At 40.9% G+C, this 26,376-nt stretch overlaps 1 protein-coding gene across 2 annotated transcripts; it reads left to right on the top strand.

Moving 5' to 3' along the window:
• The first annotated feature begins 850 nt into the window (after positions 1-850).
• On the top strand, positions 851-25,667 carry DAB2 (DAB adaptor protein 2). Of its 2 annotated transcripts, XM_069001505.1 has the most exons (15): positions 851-1,003; positions 13,000-13,126; positions 14,311-14,450; positions 15,085-15,183; positions 15,485-15,616; positions 17,589-17,672; positions 17,911-17,934; positions 18,209-18,256; positions 18,440-18,502; positions 19,295-19,924; positions 20,771-20,924; positions 21,507-22,034; positions 22,484-22,575; positions 23,475-23,542; positions 24,273-25,667. In XM_069001505.1, exons 2-14 carry the CDS (start codon positions 13,033-13,035, stop codon positions 23,535-23,537), a joined length of 2,151 nt encoding a protein of 716 aa, XP_068857606.1. In that variant the 5' UTR covers positions 851-1,003; positions 13,000-13,032; the 3' UTR covers positions 23,538-23,542; positions 24,273-25,667. The 2 variants fall into 2 exon arrangements, with proteins under 2 accessions (XP_068857606.1, XP_068857607.1); XM_069001506.1 differs by lacking the exon at positions 17,911-17,934.
• Positions 25,668-26,376: the final 709 nt, after the last annotated feature.

Below are 26,376 nucleotides of genomic sequence, written 5' to 3'. Positions count from 1 at the left end.
CTTCCAGACATCTATAATTTTTTAAAATTCTTTTTTATTTTTAATTGGGTATTGGTGTAGAGCAAGATTCACAGTTTTGAACAGAAATATTTTGCACTGTTCTGAAAAATCAAAAGATAAGCTAGCCTTGAAAAAAAACCAAAAAAACATTCTGCTACAAGGACAAAAATATGATTTTTTTATCAGAAGTTCCTTCATACAAGGTGGACAACAGCTGTACTACTCTGGGGAAAAAAAAACATGATAGGTGTTTGAATAAAGATGAGTGGGAAGTACAAAGGTCAGGTCTGGATGTGACCCATAAACTGAACTGCACTGACCCAGTATTTTGGTTCGGCTGGTCACACATTTGGGGAGATGGAGGATGGAGAGAGTTACTCAGGTATTTGGGTTTGATAGTTAAGGAAACAAAACAAACAAACAAACAAACAAAACACACAAGCAAGCAAACAAACAAAAGCTGCTGGTTTGGGCTTGGAATTTTCAACACCATCACCGCACCCACGTTCATGCAGGCGCATGAAGGGGACCCGTTTTCTAGAAGAGCGTGCCGAGCCCGTTGCTGTCGGAGAGAGAGAAATACCTGTGCCCTGCGATTTGTGGGCGCCACACGATTCCGTGCCCCGCAGGGTCCAGCTGTCTCCCAGCCCACTTCCCTCCCCGCGCGTCCCTCGGGGGGCTCCGACCCCCCGTGAGAGGCTGTCCGGGCCACAGCTCCCTCCCGCCCCCGCAGCAGCGGCCGGAGCGGCGGCTCGCAAGGGGTTAAAGTTGTGAGCACCGACACGTTGAGGGGGAGTAGCCAAGACCAAGCAGCAAAAACATCACAGCGCATTCCTGGGTAGTCCTCAGCTGCCAGCATCTGATTAAAACCACATCGCTCGCTGTGAGTGGCTAACTAATCTGAAGGCGAGAGTGCAACCCAATATTTAACCGGGGCCCCGGTCCCAGCCAGGCTACGGGCTGCGATCACCGGATCATGCACGGAGCGGCACGGATCTAGCCTGTAAGGAGCTTTGCGAGCGGGGTTCGGCTCTCACGCAGCCTGGGAGGGGGTGATGCGGGGGGTGAAGGAGCTGTCACCGGGGGAAGGAGCTTTATCCACGACGACCTGATAGTCGGTGCCTGCGGCGGGGCGCGGGGTACCCCTGTGGGGTGGGCGCTGACACGGATGGGGCGCCGGAGGGGCTGTGTGTGCCGGGCCGGGCTCGGCTCGCTCAGCGCTGCTCCCGCAGCCGCGGGCGAGAGGCGCCGCGGGGGCCGCGCTGCGCCGGGAGGCGGCGGCGCTGGGGCGGCCCCGGTCCCGCGGGGGTCGCGGCGCTGCCCGAGCCGGGCTGCGGGGATCGTGTCCCGGCTGAGGTGGGGGGGAAGCCGCCCGCCTCTGGCTCCGGCGAGGCCAGGCGGACGACCGGGGGAAGCACGACAGCAAAGCAATATAAACGCGCATTTTCGGTTTTGTGTGTGGAGAGGATGGGGTTAAAATCATGAAATAGATTAACTATATAAACACTGATTTTCCTATTTCCTATAACTAAATAGTTATAATAAATAACTAATATGAAAGAATCTCTCTAATAGCAGAGACAATGATCAGCACACGTCAGGATGCTGTGAAGCAGGAGTGGGGTTTTGTTCTGGTTTTGGATGGAGTATCCTTGTGAGCACTCCTCTGTCTGCCAGTGAATTTCTGCATGCTATTTTGGTCTGGGGTAAACCGGGATAGCTGTAGATGTTGACGATTATCTGGAATTAGTCTACCTTGAGAGAGAAACTTACTGGTGATGATACATAAAGTCTAATGTCCATCATATGGTGACACTTAATGTTGGAATGGTGCCAGTGCAGTGAGCCATAAGATAAATGCAGGTGTTGCCAACATAGCCACACTTCTTCAGCTGGACTTCTCTGTAACAGAGCTTTTACCTCGCAAAAATGTTGAGACTGATTACTCGAAAGCTTACTACAAATTCACTGGTAAGGCTGATGATTTTATTATTTTGAGGGTCAGGAATTTTTAAAGTTGTCTCTTAATTAAGCTAGTTTGCCTTAAAAGGGTACATTTTTTTCTTCAGAAGTCTTCTGTAACTTCCACAAACAGGGCTGCCCAAAATTAACCAAATCTGAGAGTATGTAGGCTTAGATTTGCCCACTGTATGTTAAAGAATAGGCATAGGTATGCTCTGGGATGGCAACACCTGTGTAAATAGACAAAATTAAAGATGCAGATTCAGTTCAAGAAAATTAATTATGAAGTTATGTATTCTAGTTTGCCGTGAAGACTTGACAGGCAATGTTAAAGTGAAAGGATGTTATTGTGTCTGATAGGCAATTATAATGCTAGCAGGTCTTCGGGTCAGCTTCCACTAGGACCTTCCAGGAGGTAGGTGAGGCTAACTGGAGACCTGAATAGTAATCCAAAGAAAATCCTTCCAGCTGAGGATTGTCTGAGAAAGTCATCCACCACATCTGTTCAACGAATCACTGCAGTAGCATCCAGTGCAATGAGTCTTGAGACATAATCAGCTTTTCAAAGTACCCTGGATTGTGTGAGGATGTGATCAAGGCTGAAGGAGAAATTTTTATGAATAGTAAGCTTGCATTGGAAGGAGGACAACCAAATGGTAGCAATGGTAAGGAGGATGAGAGTACTAAATTAATATCAGGTGAGTCATCAGAACAGAGGCTTTACTAGCAAACCTCATGATGTGGTGCATAGGAAAGCTCAGTGTAAAAGGGAGTGAACGCTGAGTCCTTCAACCTTTATGTATCTGGTATCAGTTTCCTTTTGTGAAGGTAAAGCTGATTGTCTAATCTACCATATACCTTCTCCAGTGCTGCCAAGTATGTCTATATAGCTCCAGTAAAAATCTATTTTCTCACTGAGAAGAGTATTACTTGTTAAGCTACCTGCACACTGCAGATCAGTAGCTGCTATAGATACACTTCATATACTTCTTGCTTAAGGCCTTTATTTCACAAGCACATATGAGAACAAACACTCTAAGCAGGTGAATATAATGTATGGAAAGGGTAGGTTTTTGTCTCTGTGGGAAAGCAAATAAATGTACTTAACGTCAAGGAAGGGTGAATCCAGTGTGGATGCTTAAAAATCAAAGGAGAAAAGCCATAGCTTGAGATAAGATGTAAAAGTGTGCCAATATACTGCAGTTGTTGGGTATTGTTGCCAAACCTGCTGATTTTTCTCTCCTATTGATGCTCGCCTTTCCTAGTAAATGTCACACTTTTAGGAAATTTGTGTGACCAGCTGGGTTAACCCTGTTCTTGGGAATGCTTGTGGACTTTATTTAGCAAGGATAGCAACATGTGACCACTACAGAAGCATGAATTTGCCTGTACAAAGCAATAAATTCCACATCTAGAGAAAGCCAGCTTGATCTTGAAATAGTGCTGATGCAAATTCTGCTTACTGGCTAGATTCTGTCAAAAGAAATTACTAAGAAGCATGAATGTAACTTGTAATCTGTAGGGATTTTGGAGAAAAAAGTTAGATCGTGCATGTAGACTAATGGCTTGTTAGTAGAATCAAAATGATACCACAGGGATAGGGGATTGCTAAGAGGTCTTAATGAGTTTCTGCTGTGAAACACAGGCATAAGCCACTGCTCACTACCTCAGCATGGACTCCACAGAAGTACAACTTGGGGTTGTGTTAAAGAGATCAAGTAGATCAAGGTGTCTAAGGATTGTAACTGAGAAGAAAAACTGGCATTAGACACCTGATTCTGAGGCTGTGCCTGGCTTCAGGGGTCTCAGGGTTATAAAGATGCTGAATGAAGCACAGTGTCAGGCCTAGTCAATAAACAAGAGGTGCCAGTTTCAATAGGATTACCTTGTTTTTACAAGGTGGGCAGTTGAGTGCTGAACAAAGCATCTTCTCCCATCCAGGTCTTCTCAGCCCTGGCTGATGGAGACACAGACCATCCTAGTCTCCCCACACCTGAAAGACTGTGCCTTGCATATGCTCTGGAGTGCTCAAGGATGAAGTGTCTCAGATGAAATGCCCTGCAGATTTTTACCCCTAATTATCTGTATGATTTTTAAATTAGTTTTAAAAGTTTTTAATACAGCTTCATAGCTGGTGTGTGTCCCCTTAAATCTAAAAGCTCAGACATTGCAGGGCCAGTTAAGGACAGATTATTGGCCTTGGAGGTGAATTTCCTGCTGTTCTGTCAGTTCATGTTGCATCCTTAAGCAGTAAGATGAGGATTATCTCTTAACCAGAAAAAGTAGGTCTAAGAGACAAGATAATGGACCTTCCTCTTGACAGTCAAGAGGCTTCATGACAATGTCAGCTAGGAAGTTGAGCCTCCAGCAAAGTCTATGCGAATCCTAATGCTGCTGTGCCACACAACTTTAATATACCTGTCCTGTGGCTAAAATGCCTATGGATGAAACTTTCCTCTTAGGAGGGGGGAAAAAAGAAGCTGGGAGCACTAAGGATGTAGTTTTAACACTGCAACCTGTTTTTCTACCTTACAGATCTCTTCTGTGCCCTGTCAGAATGCGGCCATTTGTGCTTTGAGGCAAGGCACAAAGGTCACTGTATGAGTAAGGACTAGTTTTCTAGTAGCTTGAATCACAGATCTCTCTGCAAATGGCTACCCTGGTTGATGGAAGGTAAACTCTAGATGTGACATTTTTCCTTGTATGCCTCTGAGGGATGGGGGCATCCCTATAATATGCTATCAAGATCATCATAGAGATGGGAAGTTAGAGACAACCTGGTGAAAATTGCTTTATAGTCTGGATTTAGGAACAATAGTGTAAACTTCCTCTAATGGTGTAACTACAATTACTGATAGGGAAACACTGTAGAACAGTCATCTATGAAACTTTACTAGCTGTCCAGTAGGACATCTACTGTGGTAGCTGTAGTGAAACTCTGAAAATCCTGGTTAATCCTTTCTAGCCTCTGGTATAGGTCTTTCTATGCCACCTTTTAAAATTTGAGTCTTGTGTAGTTATTCATTGCCTTTTTTGCTGCATATACAAGGCAAGCTGGGGGCCTTGGTAATAACTAATCTTGAGGGCAAGAGTACCCTTATATTAAGCAGTATGCTTCATAATAACTAACAAGACTGGATCTGCTGTAGAAAAGCCTATAGCAAGTAGGCTCTGCAACCAGAATTTTCATCAGTGTTCTCAGAATACATAATGAACATAATTTGCATCTCTTACAGGAGGCAGTATGGAGTGACTCCTGTGACAGTAACTGCTACAACAATTTGTGTATTGGAGGCACAGTATCTGGGGGGTAGGTGAAGTGTTCTTCAATTACTGCTGAAATAAATGTTTAATGATAGGCTTTTGGCTGCTCATGGCATAACCAGGCTGGGTAAGCAAACTGCAGTATTCAACAATGTGGGCAGGATTACATGGGTTTAGGCTGTGTGAATGCAAGAATAATACAGGAAAATCCTATTTGTCACACAGATAAATTTGTGAACAGGTAGAAAACACAGTTCAGTGTAAACTCTGCAGAAAATATGCAATCTCCCTCAGTACAGCTTGCATATACCCAAACTGCAAAGAAAGATAACTGTTCCAGCAGTGGACAGTTAACTGTATGCAGCTGAAATAACCTATGATAACAGCTTCAATATGTGTCAAGTTCGTGCTCGGAGAAGGAGGGGTGAAAAGCATGGTTATTGGCAAGAGTCCTTCACTATACTAACAAGCAAGAAGATCAGAAACAGGCCCTCTAGGCAGGAGGGCCTTAGGAGTACAGTTGGAAATTAAGTGTTTGATTTGTTGTTCAGTTCAAACTCAGTTGCATCTGAGTAAACACTAGCTGCCTTGAATAACAACTGCTTTGCTTCCTTGTTGTTTGGTATATCCTATGAGTCTCAACAAGGAATATTGATAGAAAGTTGAGCTGTAGGCACTGCAGCCATATTGCTTGAGATTCCCCATCCTGTTGGCAGGTGATGCTTTCCTTAGCAGTAACTAGAGCAAACAGCTGAGTTCTGGCTCAGGTGCCACTAATTTACGAGGCTTCAGAACTGGAAACTGGAGAGAGGTATAGAGGAGTGGTCCCTTAGTTTTTCTTGAAGGCTGATAGGAAGAAAATTCGTGTGGATAATATGAATATTTAATCTAATCAGTCTATTACCAAAGTAATAGCTCTCTATCAAAAAAGGTATCCCAGTATGTCCTTTCAATTTCTTTCTAAAGGAAGAATCTGGAGTTCAAGTGTTGGTATTGCTGATACTAAAAGTGAAGGGATTTCTTAATTCAAGAAATTCACAAATAGGTTAGCATAGCTGATGAACAGAGATTGGAAAGGCTGCTCTCAAGACTTGTTGCAACATGCTGTCTAATTCCTGGAACAACTCATAATCTGAGGTGGACTAACTAGATATCTGGATACTACCCTTGGATACTGAAGTTCCTGGCTGAAAAATAACCCTATCAAATAGACTATGACAGTGCTAGTTTCCTTCATCTTGTGATCAGGTTTTCACGGAACCAGACAGCACTAGCTCATGAAATGCTTTTCACTCATTAATTTATATTGTTCCAAGTTATTCATCAGGTATAGCTTATTTAAACCGGTCACTACTTCTCCTGAGCCCTCTGTTTTAATCTTCCTGCAAAAGATATATTTATTTCCATGACAAGTGGAAGAAAAATCCAAAATAGAGCTACTGTGGTAGCTGGGTTGACAAGTAATTAATTATCAGAAATCATGTGCCTAAAAGCATAGTAGAATGACAAAAAGTACCAATCCAATTGCACCACTTGAACTGTGTGACCTGTTCAGTCCCAGCTGCTAACTTAGTGATTTTCTCTTGGCTGTGATTCAAGTGTGTAGAAAACACTTCCGGGAACTAAGTTTGAATTTCTGTGTTCTTGCTAAAAACCAAGAGGTTCAGAGGAGACTGATGTGATGAGAACAGACCGTTCTGTTCAGCTGATGAAATAGCAGTTGGCATGGCTGAACGGTGAGATGTCTGTGTGGTTTCACAGGCATGATCCTGCACCAGCAATGGTACATGCCAACGTCTGTAGCTGACATGGCTCAGCAGTGTACTAAGACTTTTATCTACTTTGTAGGTGGTACTAGGGAAGGGAGCAGAATGAGGGAGGTATTCCCTGACATGTCAAACTCTGTACTTCTATCCTACTAAGCAGATGAAGGTCACCCTTCCCTGTTTCTCTTTACTGGTTATATATGATAAAGACAGCTGGACTATGTTCCACATCCTGCAGTATGTAAGTACTGTTGTAGTTTATTCCAAACTGGTATTCGTGTTGACAGATGAAGCCCTTGGTGTAAGTCTGCCTTTATTATCTCAACAGTATCAATCCACCTGTTGGGTAAGAAGACAAAACATAAAACAGGGCCTAAAAATCAAGTTGCACAGAAGTTCCCAAAAGTCAAATCCTGTTATTCTAGAAATACTTGGTCCAACAGGTAAGCGCTTGGTTTAACTAAAGTCAGGATATCAAGCAAATAATCTCTCGAACACAAATCATATTTCTACCAATCTACAGCCTAAGTAGGACAGTTAAACAGGGTTTTTGAACTGAGTGATGGATGCATTGCTAATCTAGACCTTACTGAATTTTGGGAATGACAGATAGCTGCACTTGCCAGGCAGCGTAGTTTAAAAACCTTTTCAGTTGTCTCTCTTACAAGACCAACCACAGGACCTTTGGTTAGACTCTGCCATATAAAAGTATGTGTTCAGTCATCTTTCTGACAAGTAATGCTGCTCTTGCATTCCAGACATGGCTAAAACTGGAGGTGAATAGTTCCCAAGCTGTCTATGAAATTTCTTCTACCATTTGCCTTCAAGCAGGTACTTGTTATGTGTAAGTGTGAACACATCATGTATAACCTACCTGTAGGTAACACTGTTACTTCTCATGGATAATATTTGCTGGATATGCTGGTTTGTAACAGAATAGTGTGATTGTTTTAACAGAGAAAACAGACCAATGTCAGTGCTTGCATCAGAACTAGCATCTGGAATGTTCCATCTAAATCATTATAATCTTGTGTCATGTTACAGAAGGTTTATTCAACTTGAACTCCTTAGACACTGCCAGATACCAGAGCAATGGGTGTTCTACTAATGAAAGAAAACATTTAAGATTATATTTTTTTTGACTCCTCAGCATGAGTGATTGTGTTTAAAAAGCAAAAGTCTGATTAGCACGTTCATATTTTTGATTTATTAATGCACACCTAGGGCTTCTCAAGGCTACTACCACTGAATCAGGAATTGAGCAGAAAATATAATAATCAGATGGGGAGTTGTTAGATGTAAATGTCAGTCAGTCCTACAGGGGTTTACACAAATGCAGTGTTATACTCCTGACATGAGTGGAAGGCTGCCAGTCAAGATAATTTACTGGTAACAGACTATCTGGCTTTGCAACTTTGACTCTTGCGTACTGTGTAAATTGTTGTTTAGCCTTTATTCTATTTTCTTAGCTTGAAAATGAAAATCTTGAATTCACTAATACAACTTCTAACCAGAAGAACCTGACTAATTCTTCAAGAACAGTGAGGGAGGAAGCAACCTGTCTCAGACACATGTTCAGCAGTTGAACTGTTGCTGTGCTTCCTGTTACTACTTCATCCTAACAGGCTATATTTCACTTGGCAGTAAAAGCTTCTCTTGTCCTCTCTCGGCCTTGCAGATTCTAATTCAAGGTTAATATTTACATGCAATAGCTGTTTAAGCTGAATCGTGTACTTGTAGGGACAAAGAAGGAGCACAGGCTGTGAAGAGGACAAAGAATTAAGCTGCTGAGCAGATGTTTAGCTTATCTGCCTCTGACTTTTTGGGTGTCACTAACCTCTTCTCAGATAATCTCTCATCAACTTTGAGACATTTATCTTTGTCTGCTGAGGGGGAGAAAAGCAGGATTCTGTTCAGTCCTTAATCCCATGACAGACTACAGCCATAATGAAGATTCTCAATTCACTTGTGTACAGGACAAAAACATAATCATTAAGGGTATCTATCATGTTGCCACCCCCTGCTCAAATAAAAGATATCTGTAAAAGTATCTCTAAGGGAAATGAAACGTTGCTCAACAAAATTGTTCAGCACGTTCTTCCAAGTCTTGCTAAGAAACAGGTATTTCAGGGATGACTTGTCATTATTGACAGCCTTCCCTGTAGAGAGTTCAGAGAAGACACCAAGAGCACAATATGCCAAAAGCTAAAAGACTGACTTTCCTAAGGCAAATGTGTAGAAATTAGTTACATTGCTTGAATGGAGAGTAGTCAGGCTTGCGACAGTAGGCAGCAAGTTGTACTTCAAGGACTGTGTGTTGAGGGCCTGACATGGTGTTTGTCTGAGGAGTCATCGGTATCTATCTGCTCTTCACAGGATAGTCCCTAAAAGAAAGGAAGAAGAAACTACTAGAGGTCTCTTTGCAAGCCCTTTCCGGAGTAAATTGAAAAGTGGGTGAGCAAAATGTGTGCAATGTGTATCTGTTAATACAGGCAGAGTTTGGTGCACTTCTCCCAAGGCGGCAGCATCTCTAAATCTGTCGTCTTTAGATTTTTGAAACAGTGCACTTAGCACCGTAATGAAGATGGGCCATACAACTGCATAGTGAGTAATTAAGGTGTGGTGATACCAGTGGACCCATCCACATGGACAAGATTCAAACTGCTTTAAACTAAGTGCTGACATAGTTGCTGGGGGAATGACCTTGCTCTTTCTACTATGCCAGTATATCTGAAGGCATATATCTGACTGTCCTTGCACCCTTGCATAAAAGCACATGCATCTCTAACCCTGCCATGCCTGCTGGCTGACTCTTTTGAGACAAACTCAAAATTAAAGTGTAAGAGAACAATTCTAGTCTTGCTGCCTTACACCTGCAGCTGGAGTAAGGAAATTCTAAGAGGCTGAGTACTGTGAAAGGAAGCCTCCAAGCAACAAACAGATTTTAACTTTATTTTAGTTACTTGCATGTAAAGCACACCTGCACTTTCCATGAAGATAACACAAACTTAAGCATGATGAAGACCCTGCAGAGCTTTAGCCTGAGTGTAAAGCACAGAATCCATACCTAGTTCTGGTTGAGATTCTTTTATATTGAGCAGAATAGATTGCTGCTAGCTTAAGCTACATGTTGCCCCCCCCCCCCGTGAAACTTTAAGGTGAAGCCTGAGGCAATTTTGTGCAAGACATGTGGTTTAACTCAGGTATCAAGAACTAGTTATTTAAAATACAAACAGCTATTAAGGTTGCCTTTGTCTGTCATTGCATTCTTATTTTCACTAATTCTCTTGTTTCTGAGGTGATTCTCAAAGACACCAGGTTCTCCAAAGGTATGATAAATAACCATCATGTACTGTGAAATCTCACCAGGGGATATGAGTTTTGCCAGATCTCAAATATGAGAGTGGGCCCTGTAAAGTGGCCAGAAGGCCCTCACTAACCTAGAATTGTACTGCTAACACTAAGAATAAGCTTTTTCATAGTAAGATGGGGCATTTGCACAGGTTCAGCCAGACTTGTATGCATCCCTGCCCATCTTCCTCCACTGTGGGTTTTTTTGCTGTCTGATTCTATAAAAATAAGTGGTCTGACTTCCATACAACAGAGGCAGACGGCAATGATGACCAGAGATGCCTTGAGTTTAAAGATGGCAGCTGTACATATAGATATTGACCATTTTACAGTTGCCAAAGTGAGGTCTTGCTTGTGAATATTCGCTCCTTCTTAAGTTATTTGCTTTTTATTGCCTCTTAATTTTACTTCAACATGTGATACAAGTTGTATAAAACCAGAGCTTAGTGTAGCTCTACTAATTAGAAGAAGAAGGATCACTGACAGGCAGGACTCAGTCCCCTGAGTTTCTTATTTCTTTTTCCAGCATGGAACTGGGCAGAATGTTCTAAAACTATGAGTTAGCTTCTTGAGAGCAAGTCTTCCTTCTCTCTTCTGGGCCTTTTCCTTCCATTTTCTCAACAGTAATCTTCCCTATCAGGGTGGGTGTTCAACTAATGATCCAACCTTAACTCTTTCCTTCATTATTTCTGAAGGACTTGATAAATCTAGGGAGGGGCTCCGTATGCTTATGTCTAAAAGCTATCTCCACCCAAAACTATACTATCAGACAAAGTAGCTTAGCTACTCTAAAAGAAGAATTCAGTTGATTTCCTTTTATCTGACTAAAATGTGGATTTCAATAGGCACAATCTGTTTTAGCACTGTTGCAAGTATCCTGCAAGTTCCCTGTTGGCTTAATAATTTTCCCCTTGATCTTTTGTCAGAATGGATGCACAAGCCACTCTTTCAGTGATAAAATTTCTTAAATAACCATGGCTTGCTAAACAAACTCTTCCTCTGACATCTATTTCTACTCAGAACCACTTGAAACTTTCACAGCAACACCTTTGTTCCCTTGCATCAAATGTTGCCTAACTGTGGCCAGATAAGTAGCTTACAGAGGAGAAAAGGTATAGCTGACAGTTCTTTCCTATTTGAGCACTCTTATCTCTGTTAATTTACTTGACCAATGCTAAATGGAATTCACAAACCATCTGGTAAGCAGCTAGATCAAATTTTGCTTTGATTAACAGCTAGTATCCTAAAGGCCTTCCTGCTGGTAAATGGAAATGGAGGCTTTTAGGGTGAAATTCTCTCTTTAAGATCTAGGAATTTTTGTTCTTCCTAAGTTAAGAATTAGTTAAGAACTGATATCCATTACTCAGTTAGTGGCAAGCTGGTTAAGTCATTCCAGGTATTGACTTATCATTAAACTGAGGCGTGAAGAGAAGGCAGAAATGAGAGCAAAACCCTGAAAGTTAATTTCAAGTAATGCATAAAGCGTCATCTATTACTAAGGCAAATGAGGAACTGGCTATTGAGAATAACAAACTTCTAATGCAAGGGGTTACGCAATGCTTCAGCACTTTTATCTACACACACAGTGTGTCTCAAATGCTGGATAAAAGGGGTCTCTTTATCTGTGGCAGCTTGCCTGGATGTAGGAGGAATTAGAGGGGAGCCCAATTATTTAGTCACCTAAACAATTTCTTGACTTCGTTATCCTAAAATTCAAGAGGCTAACTGCAGCCATTGCAATATCCCAGACAGAAGATTGATAGAATGGTTTCTGTAGCAGATGTGAATGTCCAGTTTTTTTAGCTGGGTACAGATCTTCATCACTCTATAAAGGTTCTCTGAGTACCTCTGCTTGGTGAGAGTGAATGCTTCAGCTGTGTTGGAACTAAACATGGTGACTGTAGATTGCTTTTTAAATTTGAGTCTCAGAAGCAAAAGGGTCATATGGTATAGAGTTAAGTCCTAAACATCCATAATTTCTTGTCCAATTGCAGGTTTTTGAAAATCTGAAGGTTACTTGATTACTGTTAAGACAAGTGTGTGGGGGTTGGCTTGAGGTTCTGTTGTATTTTTACTGGAACAGTCTGTCTGCAGCCTAAGGAAATTATTTGGTTTTACCTGTTGGGTGGTATAACGTCAGACTTTTGCTGGTTATAGAAACACAAAAATATCTACTGGCATCTTTTGGGTGTTTTGGTGTCATCTTCATGGGCATTTGGAACAGATTCTAGCAAATGCTTCTTTTGTTCTCTTCTATTCTACTTTAGAGATGCAGCTGGCAGTGCTGAATGAGAATAGAGCAAAATAGCTGAGGTTCTATAAATAGCCTTAAAAGGCAAAAAGAAGCTAAAGATTGACAGGTGGTGTGAGTTGGTGTGAGTATGTTGGTGTGAGTATAGCCCATTGATGTAGATCAGTGTGACCTACTGCTTAGGTATTACTGAGGTGAGTATTCATCACCTGCTGGCCATAACTTCATGCTCTCTGTAGCCCAGCTCTGAGTCAGACTTGTCATATGATCACTCCTTATACTTTCAGGCTTTATCAGGCATCAGCATTTAGCAGAACTGACATGAACTAACAGCTCCAATATGGATATTTCTTCTTCAAAGTAAAATATAATGTCCATCTTCTAACAATTACTTGGATTTTTAAGCCTACAGCAAACGAAACTGGCCACCATCCCATCATGTCTACTGAAGCTGAAACTACTGCTACCAACAGCCCGCCTGAACAACAGGCTCCACCAAAGCCACAATCTTCAAAGAAGGAAAAAAAGAAAGGTAAGAAATGCTTACCACTTGAACACCTCCTTTATTCCATGTCCTGAATCTTTTGCATTTGCCTAAGATCACCCACCCACCACTGCTAAAATAACTTGAGTTTTCCAGCTGACTAGAGGAGTGAGTAAATACTAGTATAATAAACTTAACGAGAAGATAGGCTTTTAGTTTTAAAGGATTTTTTTCTAGCCTTAAGTTCTAAAGCTCTCAGTTCCACTTGTTAAATAAGTTGTTTGCTCAGCCTGACAAGTTAGCAAGGGCCCAGAGAAATGAGAGCCTCCTGAGGTGACCAGACCCTGGAGAATGGTGGTAGCTGTTAGTCTGAACTTTAACATGACTCCTCCCCACCCTCCAGAGAAGGATTTTTGTCCTGGATACAGATTCTAGTCCAGGGAAGCTAGAAAACTCATTCCATGAGAATTATTGTATATTAGATAATAGATTTTTTGATAGATTAGATCATGTAAAAATGATATTACCTCATATAAAAATACATACCTAGGTACATACTTACTCAACTGTGTTGAGCATGCAGAGAAGAAAAGCAAGCAGTTCCTAGTAGCAGGAACAGCAGAAATAAAAAATCAGCTAAAATCCCAAATTATTAGAAGGACAAGAGTACCAGGACTTGTTGTAGAAATGATGGTGCTGATAGCAGGTTCTAGTTGGGAACTGGGAGATTATTTTTTCACAGCAAGAAGAGATCTGCCCACATCAGAACACAGGGATAAGACATAAAGGCTTTATTGAAAACCCTGTATGGCCATGGGAAGTACCATTTCTGCATGGTGTTTTTTCTTAGCACTTGTATTTACTTGGCTATTGCTTATCAATATTTTAGTCTTTTACGTGGTGAACAATCATTCTGAAGCCCCCAGATCTTAAGCACTGGGCTCCATTCCTTGAACTGAGGCCACATTCTGCAAGTACTGTGACCTTGAAGGAGTAACTGTCTTGCAGTCCACATGGATTATTAGTCAGCTGTACTCAAGGGACAGTTTTAATATGTACTTGCATGGTGTACATTTTTTTAAAGATAACAAATCAGCAAAATAGCCATTTCTATCTTAAAAAAAAACCCAAACAAGATGAAAAACAAACCAACCATCAAAACCCAACTCACCCAAACAAAAAAGTAACCTCAACAAACAAACAGACCCATGAAACCTTTTCTCTGTCTCCAGGGCCAGAAAAGACAGATGAATCCCTCTTGGCTAGATTCAAAGGTGATGGTGTAAAATACAAGGCTAAACTGATTGGCATAGATGATGTTCCCGAGGCAAGAGGAGACAAAATGAGTCAGGATTCAATGATGAAGCTGAAGGTAAGGGCTTGAGCTGTCACGTAAGGAACAATCTCTGGTTAGCCCTCAAAATGCAAATCAAATAGTCACTTTGGCAAAACTTCAAATACAGCTTAATGGTAATGTAGATGCTAACAGCACTGTCTAGATGGATATTACTTCCTAAGATGTAATCTCTGGCTCAAAGGTTTCTCAAAAAGTTTGGGAATGTTCCTTTGGGTCTGTAAGCATCCAGTATGAATGCCAGCAATATGAATTTCGTCATAAATTATGAGCTTGGGGTTTGGAAGGGAAGGGGGGATTGCTGTGCAATTTAACACTGACCTAAAAGCACAAGTTGGCATCCTGTGTCAATGGTGACACCAAGTGATACAGATAAACCAAAAAATAAATTAACCCCTACAGCAACAAAGACTACTACTTCTGTAGTACAGAGCACTCACATACCTTTGATCAGGCTGAAAAAGCAGGTAAGGATACTGCTACTGCAGCAGTTTTGTGAACTAAAATCAGTTTTAAAGCTCTAAAACATTTACAGAGCAAACAGTCTAGTTCTGTGGTATCACTTTACACCTAAGAGTCATATGTTGCAAAGAAAAATTAAAGCTCAATCCAACAGAAGTCTCATCAATACTTTGACATTCATTCTCTTCAGGGAATGGCAGCAGCAGCCCGCTCCCAGGGTCAACACAAACAGAAGATCTGGGTAAACATTTCCCTCTCTGGTATCAAGATAATGGACGAGAAAACTGGGGTAAGATATAATGTATTTTCTTAAAGCTAGTGAGGCACCTGGAAGTTAGACCAATCCGAATTAGATTTCTTCATGGCACCATTCCCCACTTCCACATAAATAAATTGGCTTGTGAAATGTTTGCAATGTTGAAAACTCCTGGCAAAAAGACAGCTATGTCCTATTGTGCTTAGTCAAAGGCTGATGAATCTGAGGTTTGGACTGAAGCTTTTTAACAGTCTCAATCATTCTAACTACAGAGAATGGCAGCTATTATGTTTCCAGCAATTTAAACCAATAGTTATTTTTTTCCCAATTCCAGGTCATAGAGCATGAGCATCCAGTAAACAAAATCTCCTTTATTGCTCGGGATGTAACAGACAATCGTGCCTTTGGCTATATATGTGGAGGAGAAGGCCAGCACCAATTTTTTGCCATAAAAACAGCCCAACAGGTATGGATCAGATACTTTTTTCATGTGCTGTGCATAAGGCTGTTGTATTAACATCTAACATGTGATAAGTGTGTAGTGTTTTGTTGGTAATCCTACAAAATTCTTATGGAGAATACCAGCATGCATGGACAGACTTTACTGAAAGAAGGACAGTAGGAATTTACAGTGTAAACACTGGCTTCTCACTTGTACAGTTTCTTTGTAGTCCAGAAAAAAAGCACTCAAGTAGTCTTGGTTACTATGATTAACGATGCTTAACTTTTCTATATACCATGAAAGTCATTAGTGAGATGAACAGAGCCATTATCACAGGTTTCCCACTGCGAGAGTACAATTTCTTAAGTAAAGAAGTCAGAGCATCACTCAAAATTAACAGGAATATAGAACTACATTTGTCTAGTTCATGTGATGCTTTGCTTTGTGCAGCAGGGAAACCAGTTATTTAATTGCAACGATGATTCTGGGCTTGTAAATGACAGGTCTGGTCCTCCTAGGACCTCCTAACCTTAACTTGTGGGAGGGATTCTGATCCTTCTATGAAGGTTCCTCCTATGCAGAAATCCTGTGTGCAAGGTTAGCCTCCCTGAGGGGAATCTGTATGTCAGCAAAACTGGAAACAAGCTACTTAAAAATACTGCTGAGAATTATGGAGCTTCACAAACAACCTGAAGTTAGGTATTTATTGTTTATCAACTCATTTTTATAATGATTGTATAATAGCCGCTATAATGACTTGATAAGCCCAGACTTCAAAGCTAAAAATTTCTTTTACCCATTCCTGCCTGCCCTCCCAAAGAACCTGTTGGCAGCTTTGGACCCACTACAGGTGGGACTGAGGAGATCCTTGTTGGAGCATGTTACTACTTCAGTAACAGCTATAAGACCCTCTTCTAAGTTTGTTTAATTAGTTTGTCAGCATTCTGATCAATAATTGTTTTGGTTTCAATGGAATTGTAGATTAAGCACAAAAGCCTTTTGTATGTACCCTGGAGTCTATTCCCTCAGTTCACCATGGGGTGCTGCTTGCCAGCCTCTAAGCTCAGCCGGGCTTTAGACAGCTCTCGACTTGCTGCTGGTTATTTTTGACATAAACTTATCTAGCTTAGAAGTAAGGACTTTTGCAGCTCTAGTCTGCTGCAGCTGTACTCCTTGCTAAAGTCAGTAACTCTTGAAATGGCTCTTTCTGCAGCTGCATGTCTAAACCCTGTGATTAGGAGAGGATAGTTATCAGGTATGAACAGTGAGATCTGTTCAAAGGATTCTCTGCTTGAGCCAAAGGTAGTGGCTGTAGAAGGGGACTTGTTCTACTTTAGATGTTGACACAGCTGCTGTATGCCCGACACAAGTGTTCCAAAGCAGTGTAGCTGAACTTGCCACCAACTCAGCAAAAAGATTCTTGTTAATGTATGTGCAGGGCATGCCATGCCTTTCTAATTCACATTAAACTGTCATCATGCCACAGATCCCATTTAAAGCTGGTCTCTGCTTTACACATTTGAGGTGCCTTGCTCATTTGCTATTTGTATACTGCTTAAAATAAAAGTAGTATTATTTATAGAAGCTTTCTCCAGGTTCAGTGCTGGAGTTGGTAGAAAATAGACAAATGCAAAATGCTTTTCTTCTCAGGAGACTACCAGAAGGCTTGGATAAATTTTGCACTTCTAGGACTTGCCATGCACTTAAGTAGTATTGCTACTAGTTTTTTTAGCAAAAACATAACAGGTTAGCACAAATTTGTGTACAGCCATTTTTCCTGTAAAGTTAACAGTTCTGTACTGGTTGTGTTCCGTTCTTGGATCCTGCATAAGCAGAATCTTGTATGAAGACTAAACAGTTCTTTAAACTCTTGCTTTTCCTGTTATCTCAACCTAAGTCTTGCACCATTTATGAATGTTTGGCTTGTTGCACAGATAGCAGCAGTAGAAGTCCAAGTAAAAGTAGTACATGGCCTAAAAACTACATTCTTTTCCAGGCCGAGCCTCTGGTTTCTGATCTTAAGGACCTCTTCCAACTAATATATAATATGAAGAAGAAGGAAGAAGAAGAAAAGAAAAAGGTGAGTAAAAATACAGAAACTGCATGACTTTGCATAAAGCTTATTTCAACTTTGGCTGAGTTTTGGGCTCTTGTAAGACTTGACACTGAACTCTGCCTAAATCCAGGAACACTGGAAGCTATTGGTTGGCAGTTGTGCCAGCTGTCTGATTGCCTAGGTCTAGTAAGCTCCTCCAAAGTGAGAGGCTTTTGACATTCTACGTGATGTTTAGGTATTAAAAGTCTTCTTTTTTCTTTAGAGTGAAGAAGCAAGTAAGACTGAGGTAGGTTACTCCCACTCAGCCTCTCTTGATTAGGTATGCTGCTGCACCACACCTAACTTTGACTTTCTTTATGCTTCCAGCTTTATGAAGGCAATGTCAGATGCCTAATTACATTGAAATGGAAATAAAAGGGGTCTATGGAACTAATACTGAGTAGTGATCTCTCTCATGCTTCCCTTTTCCATCACTTGCTTTTTTAAAGCCTGCAAGTCCCTTGCTTAAGGCAAATTTTGAAATTCCAATTATTTCTGAAACTCTTATCCATCTATTACAGAATGGTGGTGAAGCACTGCCTGCTGATCAAGCTGACAAAATTAAACTGGTAGGTTAAATTTTAAAACTTTGTTGATGACATTAAGGAGTTCATAACTGATTGATTGTTTCCATATTGTATAGGAAATGCACTGTTTATAGATGTTTTTACAGTAAATCTGCATAATGATTGATTCTTTTTCTTGTGAGGGCTCTAACAGCTATCAATTCTTTCAATATTTCTGGCTTCAAGGGAGTTGACCAGATGGACTTGTTTGGGGATATGTCAACACCTCCTGATATGACCAGTCCCACCGTAAGTAGAGTCTAGCTTAGCTGCCTTGGCTTTTTCTTTGAAAGCAAATTTAGTCCTAGTAATAAATACATTTTTTACTGAGACATCTGTCTAGCAGTCATCAGTGTACTAGTGGGGTAGGGCTATAGAAGTACCCACTTAATCACTAGACATCATTCTAGCACTTAATTCTACTAATGTCATTCTAGTAGCTCTAGCTCAAAATTTGGCCTAATTGCATAAACCTGGTCATAGTTCAGTATGACCCCAAAAACCCTATCATTTTAAATCTGGCACTATAAGCCACCATCAGCCATGATGCAATTATGCTGTCAACCCAGGCAGTGACCAAGTCTCACCCTTCTCCTGCATGCTTGGTGGAGAATTAGCATGTTATCTTCCACTGGAAAGTAGTTCTCCAGTGTTACTCTGAAGCTGAGACTGCAACTTGAAGTCATACTAAGGCAGTGTGATTTCACAACTTGACAAAACTAAGGACTAGAACTCAAACAGGGGCTTGACTCAAGTGAAAGCCTAGGTGTATTTAGTTCTTACTGACTCTACAGCCACCAGATAGTTAAATATCAGATCCTAGTTCTTCTATGGGATCTGGAAACAGATGTTTTAGTATTGAGTTTCAGAAACCAAATAGCTGTAATTTGACTATAGACAGCAGTGCTTGCCTTGATTTTGAATATTTACTGGTATAATGTATTGGATACTAGGATCTTTTGCAGCTATTCTCCTTGAGCTTTTTCACTGTGCACCAAAATCTACAAATAACTAACTTCATTTTTCTCTCTGAAAAAATAGGAAGCTAAAGAGATCCTGTTAGTGGATTTTAATTCTGAAATTGAGACCAAACAAACCTTTCCAAAAGAGGATCTCTTCTTGAATGGCATCACAGCCTCTCTTCCACAACCAAAGGCACAGACACCCTTCTTGCCTGAGAATTCTTTCTCTACCAGTCTCAGCTTCTTTCCCACACCTAATCCAGATCCTTTCAGTGATGATCCTTTCACACAGCCAGCCCAATCTGCACCATCTTCATTTGATTCTCTAAAATCTGATCAGAAGAAAAGTCTGAGTACCTTGACACCAGTGGGTAATGGTGCTTTAAATGGTGAGATTGACTACTTTGATAAACAGTTTGACCAGATTTCTAACAGAACTGGCAAACAAGAAGCACTAACATGCCAGTGGCCACTTGAGAGTAAGTCACCTGCAGCAAGAATTTCCAATGTGATACCAGAGAGAGAACGGAATGGTTTTCTTGAAGTCCCAACAAACCTGTTTGTGGAAGGTGCTTCCAAAGGATTATCTCTGCAGAATGGAGTAAAGCTGGAATCTGAAAACAATATCCAATTCATGCCACATGAGTCTATAACAATTAGCCCACCACCACAGAATACCAAGCCAGGAAGAGGAAGGAGATCTGTCAAGGTGAACAGTGTTCAAGTAATTTATGGTGATACTCATGATTTTACTTGGAGAAGCTGGGTGAAGGAAGCTTTTCCTTCTTATTACTGTATAACTGGCTACCTAGATTCACAACACATCTACTTCTGCCTGGCCTGCTTACTCTAACCTCTCTGCAGCCATGGTACCTTCTAGTATCTGTGAATGCTTCATAGTAGTTATGGTCACTAAATTCTGTACTCTCTTCTTTAATGCTGCCATACTCCTGTAAAGGTCTGGTAAGTACGCTGCTATGCATATTAACACCTGATATAATGCCAGAATCTGTTATAATAGCAGTGTGCCCATCAACTTGTGGTTTCATAACAATAAGATACTAGTACTAGCTTACAGAAACCCATGTGGTTTCTCAGTATTTGCCTACTGAAGGCAATTTCAATGACTTGCCCGATTAGGCACAGGGTGGCTCTGGATCAGATTTATCTTGTACACAAATTACGCAAAACTCTGCTGGCCTTGCCACAACCATGGGCATTACTGCAGACTAAGCTGTAGTGTCTAAAGGGGTGGGATGCAGAGGGAAGCTCACTGTGATAGCAAGTAATTTACTCATTTTAAGTCCTGCTCTTCTGCTGTTGTTTAAGTCCTGCTGTTGACTTGTGACTGCTACATATTTTGCCTATTTAATGCCATGTATCTCCATAGGCATGAAAAAAAGGATGATGTTTGAAGCTATTATACTCTAAATGATACATCAAAACTCTCTCCTCCTCTTTAGATGAAAAAATCTTCTAGCTCTGGACCAGGGAGCCCTTATCGTGCTAGCATGTTTTCTGCCATGGCATCTCATAAATTTCTTTTTCTTTCTAGACTGCATCGAATGACTTATTCAGCTCAGACTTCTTTGTGCCATCTACGGAGAGCCTTAGCTTGAGCTCAGGGGCACAAGCAGGAGCTCTACCAACTTGTCCACTGAACCTCTTCAAAACAAGTTCTACCACAGCATCTCCATTGGCTGGTTTAGGTTAGTTTACAAAAGCCAAGGTCTTGTTCCACTCCAAGATACCTGCTAACACCAAAACACAGATCCTAGTTTTCCTGTACTTCCTGTGTAGTGCTATACCCTTTAATCCATGTGCTGTTTGCCCTAAACTATTAAGTCCTGTGAATAGAGGGCTAAACTCTGCATGCTTAAATGGATCAGGGTTTTTTTGCTTTAACTCTGACAGCAGATTGCTGCTTCAGGTACACAAGGCTCAAGTGAGCCAAGCACAACTTGTGAGATCAGAGTAACAGTTTCTTAACAGTCATTAAAACAGAAGTAACTATATGGCAAATCCACCTGTCACTTCTGTGCTAGAGCTGAGTATGTTCCTCCTTCCCTTACAACAACCTCAATTTTGTCCTTGCAGCACTGAAATGCAGTAAAGTAAAAAATTAAACCCTTTCTCCCACCCCCCAAATGTTTTGATTTGTAAGTGCAAACCAAGAGATTTTTGCAAACAGTACATTACTATCTTTTGCTGGTACACTTTGTGGAATTGATACACTCCTGCTTGTGGGTCTTCAGATGACTGAAGTCTGTGTAACAACAATCTCCCCACAGGTGGCTTGCCAGTAACTTCATCACCATGGACCCCACAGACAGTTTCCTTCACTCAGGCTACATCAGTCTTTCATGGGTCTATGATGCCTGCTCAGTCTCCAGGATTTACTCAGCCACTTGCCTTTGGTACTCAAGCAGTGTCAGGCTGGAACCAATCTGCATCTTTTGGTGCCACACCCACTCAGTCTTCTGGTCTCTGGTCACAGCCAGCACAAGTTCCACCGAGTTCTTGGGCACAGCCAACCAGTGCTGTAAATCCCTTCCAGAGCAATGTGTTCACATCTCCAACGCTAGCAGCTCATACAGCCTCTGCACTGCCCTCCGTGTCAACAACAGCCAGCCCACCTCAGCCACCGCCCAGAACTACACCGCAGAAGGAGCTGTCTAAGAAAGAGAGTGATGCATTCATTGCTCTGGATCCACTTGGGGATAAAGAAATGAAGGATGTCAAGGAAATGTTCAAAGACTTCCAGCTGACAAAGCCACCTGCAGTCCCAGCGAGGAGAGGAGAACAGCAAAGCCTTTCAGGTGCTTCTGGAGTTTTCAGTCTTTGCTTTAGTAGTAAAGTAGACATTTCTAAAGATAGTACAGATCATGATGAAATGGAAGGTAGCAAGCTGTCTGCCAAAATGACTGGTAGCATTTTTGACGGCTACTGAAGTAGAGGGTTGAAGGGCTGTCTCAAGTAATAAATTGAAGGCTTGATCAGCGGCAGTGGCTAAACACTGACACCTAGTGCCTAAATGACTTTACTAGAATGAGGTAAACTTAAGTCTGTACAACGTTAGAATTTCCATCCAGCTTAAGGTTAGTGAGGGACAAGCAAGAGTTAAAATTGTGGCTCAAAGTTACTTCAAGCAACTTCCATGTAAGATTTTTCTTTTTCTAATTAGATGAGCTGTGGTGTTGCTATATAGGCAGACCTGAGTTCTTGTTAAAGCTGTTAAGTGATACAGCAGTATGTCTCTCTTTTTTAGAACCACCAAAGCCTGTTCCTCGACTAAGTGCACTGCCAGCTGATGGCCTGTTTGAAAGTCAAGATAAAACAGACCCTTTCAGTCCTTCATCTGTAAGTAGTAAAAAAAAAAAAAAAAAAAAAAAACAAAAAACCGAACAAACAAAAAAACCAAAACACAAACAAAAAAGAAGAATCCATCAACCCCCCCCCAAATGACATCACCATCACAAAAAATCCATCAAAAATCTTTCTTTCTCCTTAATAACTGTGGTGCCTATGTTTGAGTAGTAGCTTAGTCCTGGCTTTAGAGGCCATACAACAAAAACCCTTTGCCTCTTTGAGGATAATATGTAATATAGCAGAAGGTATTTGTTGCAAGAAGGCTAACAAAGCATTATTATTTGGCTTGGCTTCACAACCAGTTTCCCAAGCTGCAAAGATGAGCAGAAAGCTCTTTAGTACTGGGACCTTCTACAAAAGAATATCAAATAATGTAGCTGCAGAAATATTCCACTTTCGTTATATATAACCCTCTTTAGAGCAGACTGAGCACTGTGGATCGTGAAGCTCTCTAGCTGAAAAAATGGGAGGTTCCATGTTCAGGACCCTGTGGGGGAAAAAGTGGCTTCACCAGATCACTGCATTTGGGACACAGCACTTGAAGCCCTCAGTGGAAATTCTGGACCACTTCCAGACTGCTGACTTAAGACTTCTACCATTCGACTTAAAGATATCTCATCATGACTCCACTGGCTCCAAATGAGTGTTCAGCAGCAAACATGGTTTTCTGAAAAATACCTTTCCTTGGACTAGCATAACTGCTAGCATAGCTTAGAGCCCCCTTGTTTTGTTGAAGCAGTACAGTAAATGCATATTTAGCAGGAGTTCTGGAGTATTCTTTCCAGCTGTTTGGAACAGGGATTAGCTCAAAGAGCTACTCTCATAGAGCCATGCAGAGCAAATCTGGTGAAAACTGGAAATCCACTAACAGCTTATCTCTCTTTCCTTAGAAAGAATCCCAGAAATCACCTTCTGGTCCTTTTGGTGATAATTTTGGCAACCCGTTTGCATAGATCAGGTAAGTCTTCCACTAATAAACCAGCTTACTTCATCCTCTGAAATTTATTGAGGAAATGTTTGGTAAAGGGATAGCTAAAAACTGCAGTAGCTTAACACTAATGCCCTCTAAAGTATGGCAAACAGTGCTTGAAAGAACTTCTGCTATAGTAGTTGTATCAGACTTGTACATAGCTGCATTCTGTCTAAGCCTAGCCAGCTTCACTTTCTTAGAGCCTTTATTCTTCCCCAGACTTAAATCTCACGCCCACAATAGGATCTAGATTTCCTTCCCTTGAGGAAAACTAATGTGCTGCAGAAGACACAGGAGCTGACTTCAATACCTTCAGATATCTGTGGGAGACTGTTAGCATAGAGTGCCGTGTATAAAGCATACAGCTTTCTGAAGTCTAATCACCTCAACAGTTGCAGTTATGGACTCTGGGTAAATTGGAGCAAAACTAGAGTAAGGCTCTTACTCTGATTTTTAATCAAAAGTTGTTAGAAGAGCTTTTATTGCTAAAAACTAATGTAATTTAAAATTTCCTACCATTGACTGGAGAGTATGATCTGTTGATCCATAAAATCTTCTTCTGTAATACCATTAAGTCTTCCACTGAAATACTGTCTAGCTTCTGACAGAAGACAAGTGTTGGTATTTATGGCTGTAGTTTTGTTCTCAGTGGCTCTGTTTAAGCAATAAAGCCATAACTTAGAACCATCCTAACACTAATTCCTTTCCATCATACTAGGCATAATCAGAAAAGGACAAATGGAGTAACTGGACCTCTTCTCAACGTGATTTTTCTACGTGTTTCACTTTGCTGTCTGCTATTCTTGCTGTTGTTTCATGATGTCTGCAATCTAAAATATATCCAGGTGGATTGAAGCATGGACCCTCAAAGAACATGCTGTGAAGAAGATAATTCAGGGCAAAGCAAATGGGGATATTGACTCACGCTGAAAACCCAAATTCAAATTGGTGGATGTTACCTTTACTTTAGTTCTTTGCACTCCTCTGGCAGCACTGAGTAATGTGTCTTGTACTATTTCCCTTTACACAGCACTTACTGTCCCAAAATAGAGGAACTTAATGTACCTAGGGAAGAGGTGTTGCCTTTGCACAAGGGGATTGAATTAGTAGCTAAAACTCCATACCTTAAACAACTAGGTCAGTTGCCTGTTATGACAGCAGCAGCCAGTTGTAAAGTTAAGTGGATGCTACTCAGTTCTAATTGGTGACTGGACAGATGACTTGGTCTCTAAGCCACAAAAATATAACTATGTGTAGAGGAAAAGAATCTAATATTAGTCTATTTAACTAAAAGTAAAAGTATCATTCTGCCGTAAATGTGTCATTAAGGGACTGCGGGGTCTGTAACAGCACTGCTGACGCCCTGAGTACTAGAGGCCTACACTGTAAGCTGAAAAACTTCTTGCAGAACATTTAGGTAGTTGTGGACACTAACTGTTGTCTTGGTGCTAATATGGCATTTTTCAGGGAGGGAAATCTACTAGGATTACTTTTTTATTAAGGTGGCTTGGCAGACAAATGGAACAAGCAGGTAAGGTTCTTGCTTATATCTCAGTGAATCCCTGATGTGCTCAGTTTCAGTTGTCACATGGTGGGGTGGGGTATCACTCCATGCCTAGGCTCCTTGTGAACAGCTGCACCACCTCTGTGCCATTTATTTGAGGTAGTACTCTATCTCTTGAAAAGCATGCCTTTTCTCAAGAGCCTCTTTACTAACAGATTTTTGAACCAGTTAAAACTGCCTGTAACAGCATTCTTGGCCAGTGGTGATGACTGATGTGTCAGAAGTTTTTCTGTTAATGCTAAGTATAAACTTGAAATGTTATTGTTAAATCAAATGCCTAAGCTGTTGCTAAACTGGAGAGCTAAGAAAGTCAACTTGAATACAGCCTTAGTAGCTAGTTCAGCCAGTCATGCAATTAGTCTTGTATACAAACTTTTCTTGCACTTTCTGTAATGCAAAAAAAAAAAAAAAAAAAAAATTAAAAAATGAAATCACAAATTTAAGTATTTGTCTCAAACTGGAAATGTAGAAACTTATTGATGTTACACAAAACTGTAGTATCTGTTACTTAATGACATTAAAAAGAAGCAACTCTTCATACCAAATGAACATCAGTGTGGCTGTTGATTCTGTCCTCTGTAACTCAATCTTGTGGTCTAGTTGAAATTAGGAGTTCAAATCAAAGCGTGCTAAGAATCATTCCTCACAGGTTCTGTAGATGTCTGATGGCAAAGTGTCATTCTGTAACTTCTTGCATTGGACCTGTTCGAAAAATGCTCTGCCAATTAAAAAATAAAATCTCCAACTGATTTAGTAAAAACTGTCACTAGAACTTTGTCCCTTAGACTGCTCAGCCTGAGCTTGCTGCTAAAGATGCTTTCTTGCTTCTTTCTGCAGGACCATGGGAGTTGGGTACTTAAATTGCATTGCAGTCAGAAGTTTCAATAATTCAACTTGTGTATTCCAGTTTTGCAGGAGATCTAAACAGATGCTGGGAAATCTCAACTAGAACATGTTCTCATGTTCAGAAGAAATTACATAACTCCTTTAACAGAGAGAGCTAAACAAAAACTAAATCAGTTAGTAAGCTGTTGTTTTAGACTATTCTTATTTCTAATATTGTTTGATGGTTAAGGGATTAAAACCAACTTATTGCAAGGGATTTGTTATCCAGCTTGAAATATAGGTTAAAGGGTTTACAGAGTCACAGCTTGGGGGTTTTTTATCTTCTTGACTGCATGGCACCATGTAATTTATTAGTAAAACTCAGAGGACAATTGACTGTCTTAATGCCCATATGAAGGAATATATTTACCAG

This window comes from Aphelocoma coerulescens, assembly GCF_041296385.1.
Source record: "Aphelocoma coerulescens isolate FSJ_1873_10779 chromosome Z unlocalized genomic scaffold, UR_Acoe_1.0 ChrZ, whole genome shotgun sequence".
Taxonomy (NCBI): Eukaryota; Metazoa; Chordata; class Aves; order Passeriformes; family Corvidae; genus Aphelocoma; species Aphelocoma coerulescens.
This window is presented reverse-complemented; position numbering and strand designations above follow the sequence as displayed.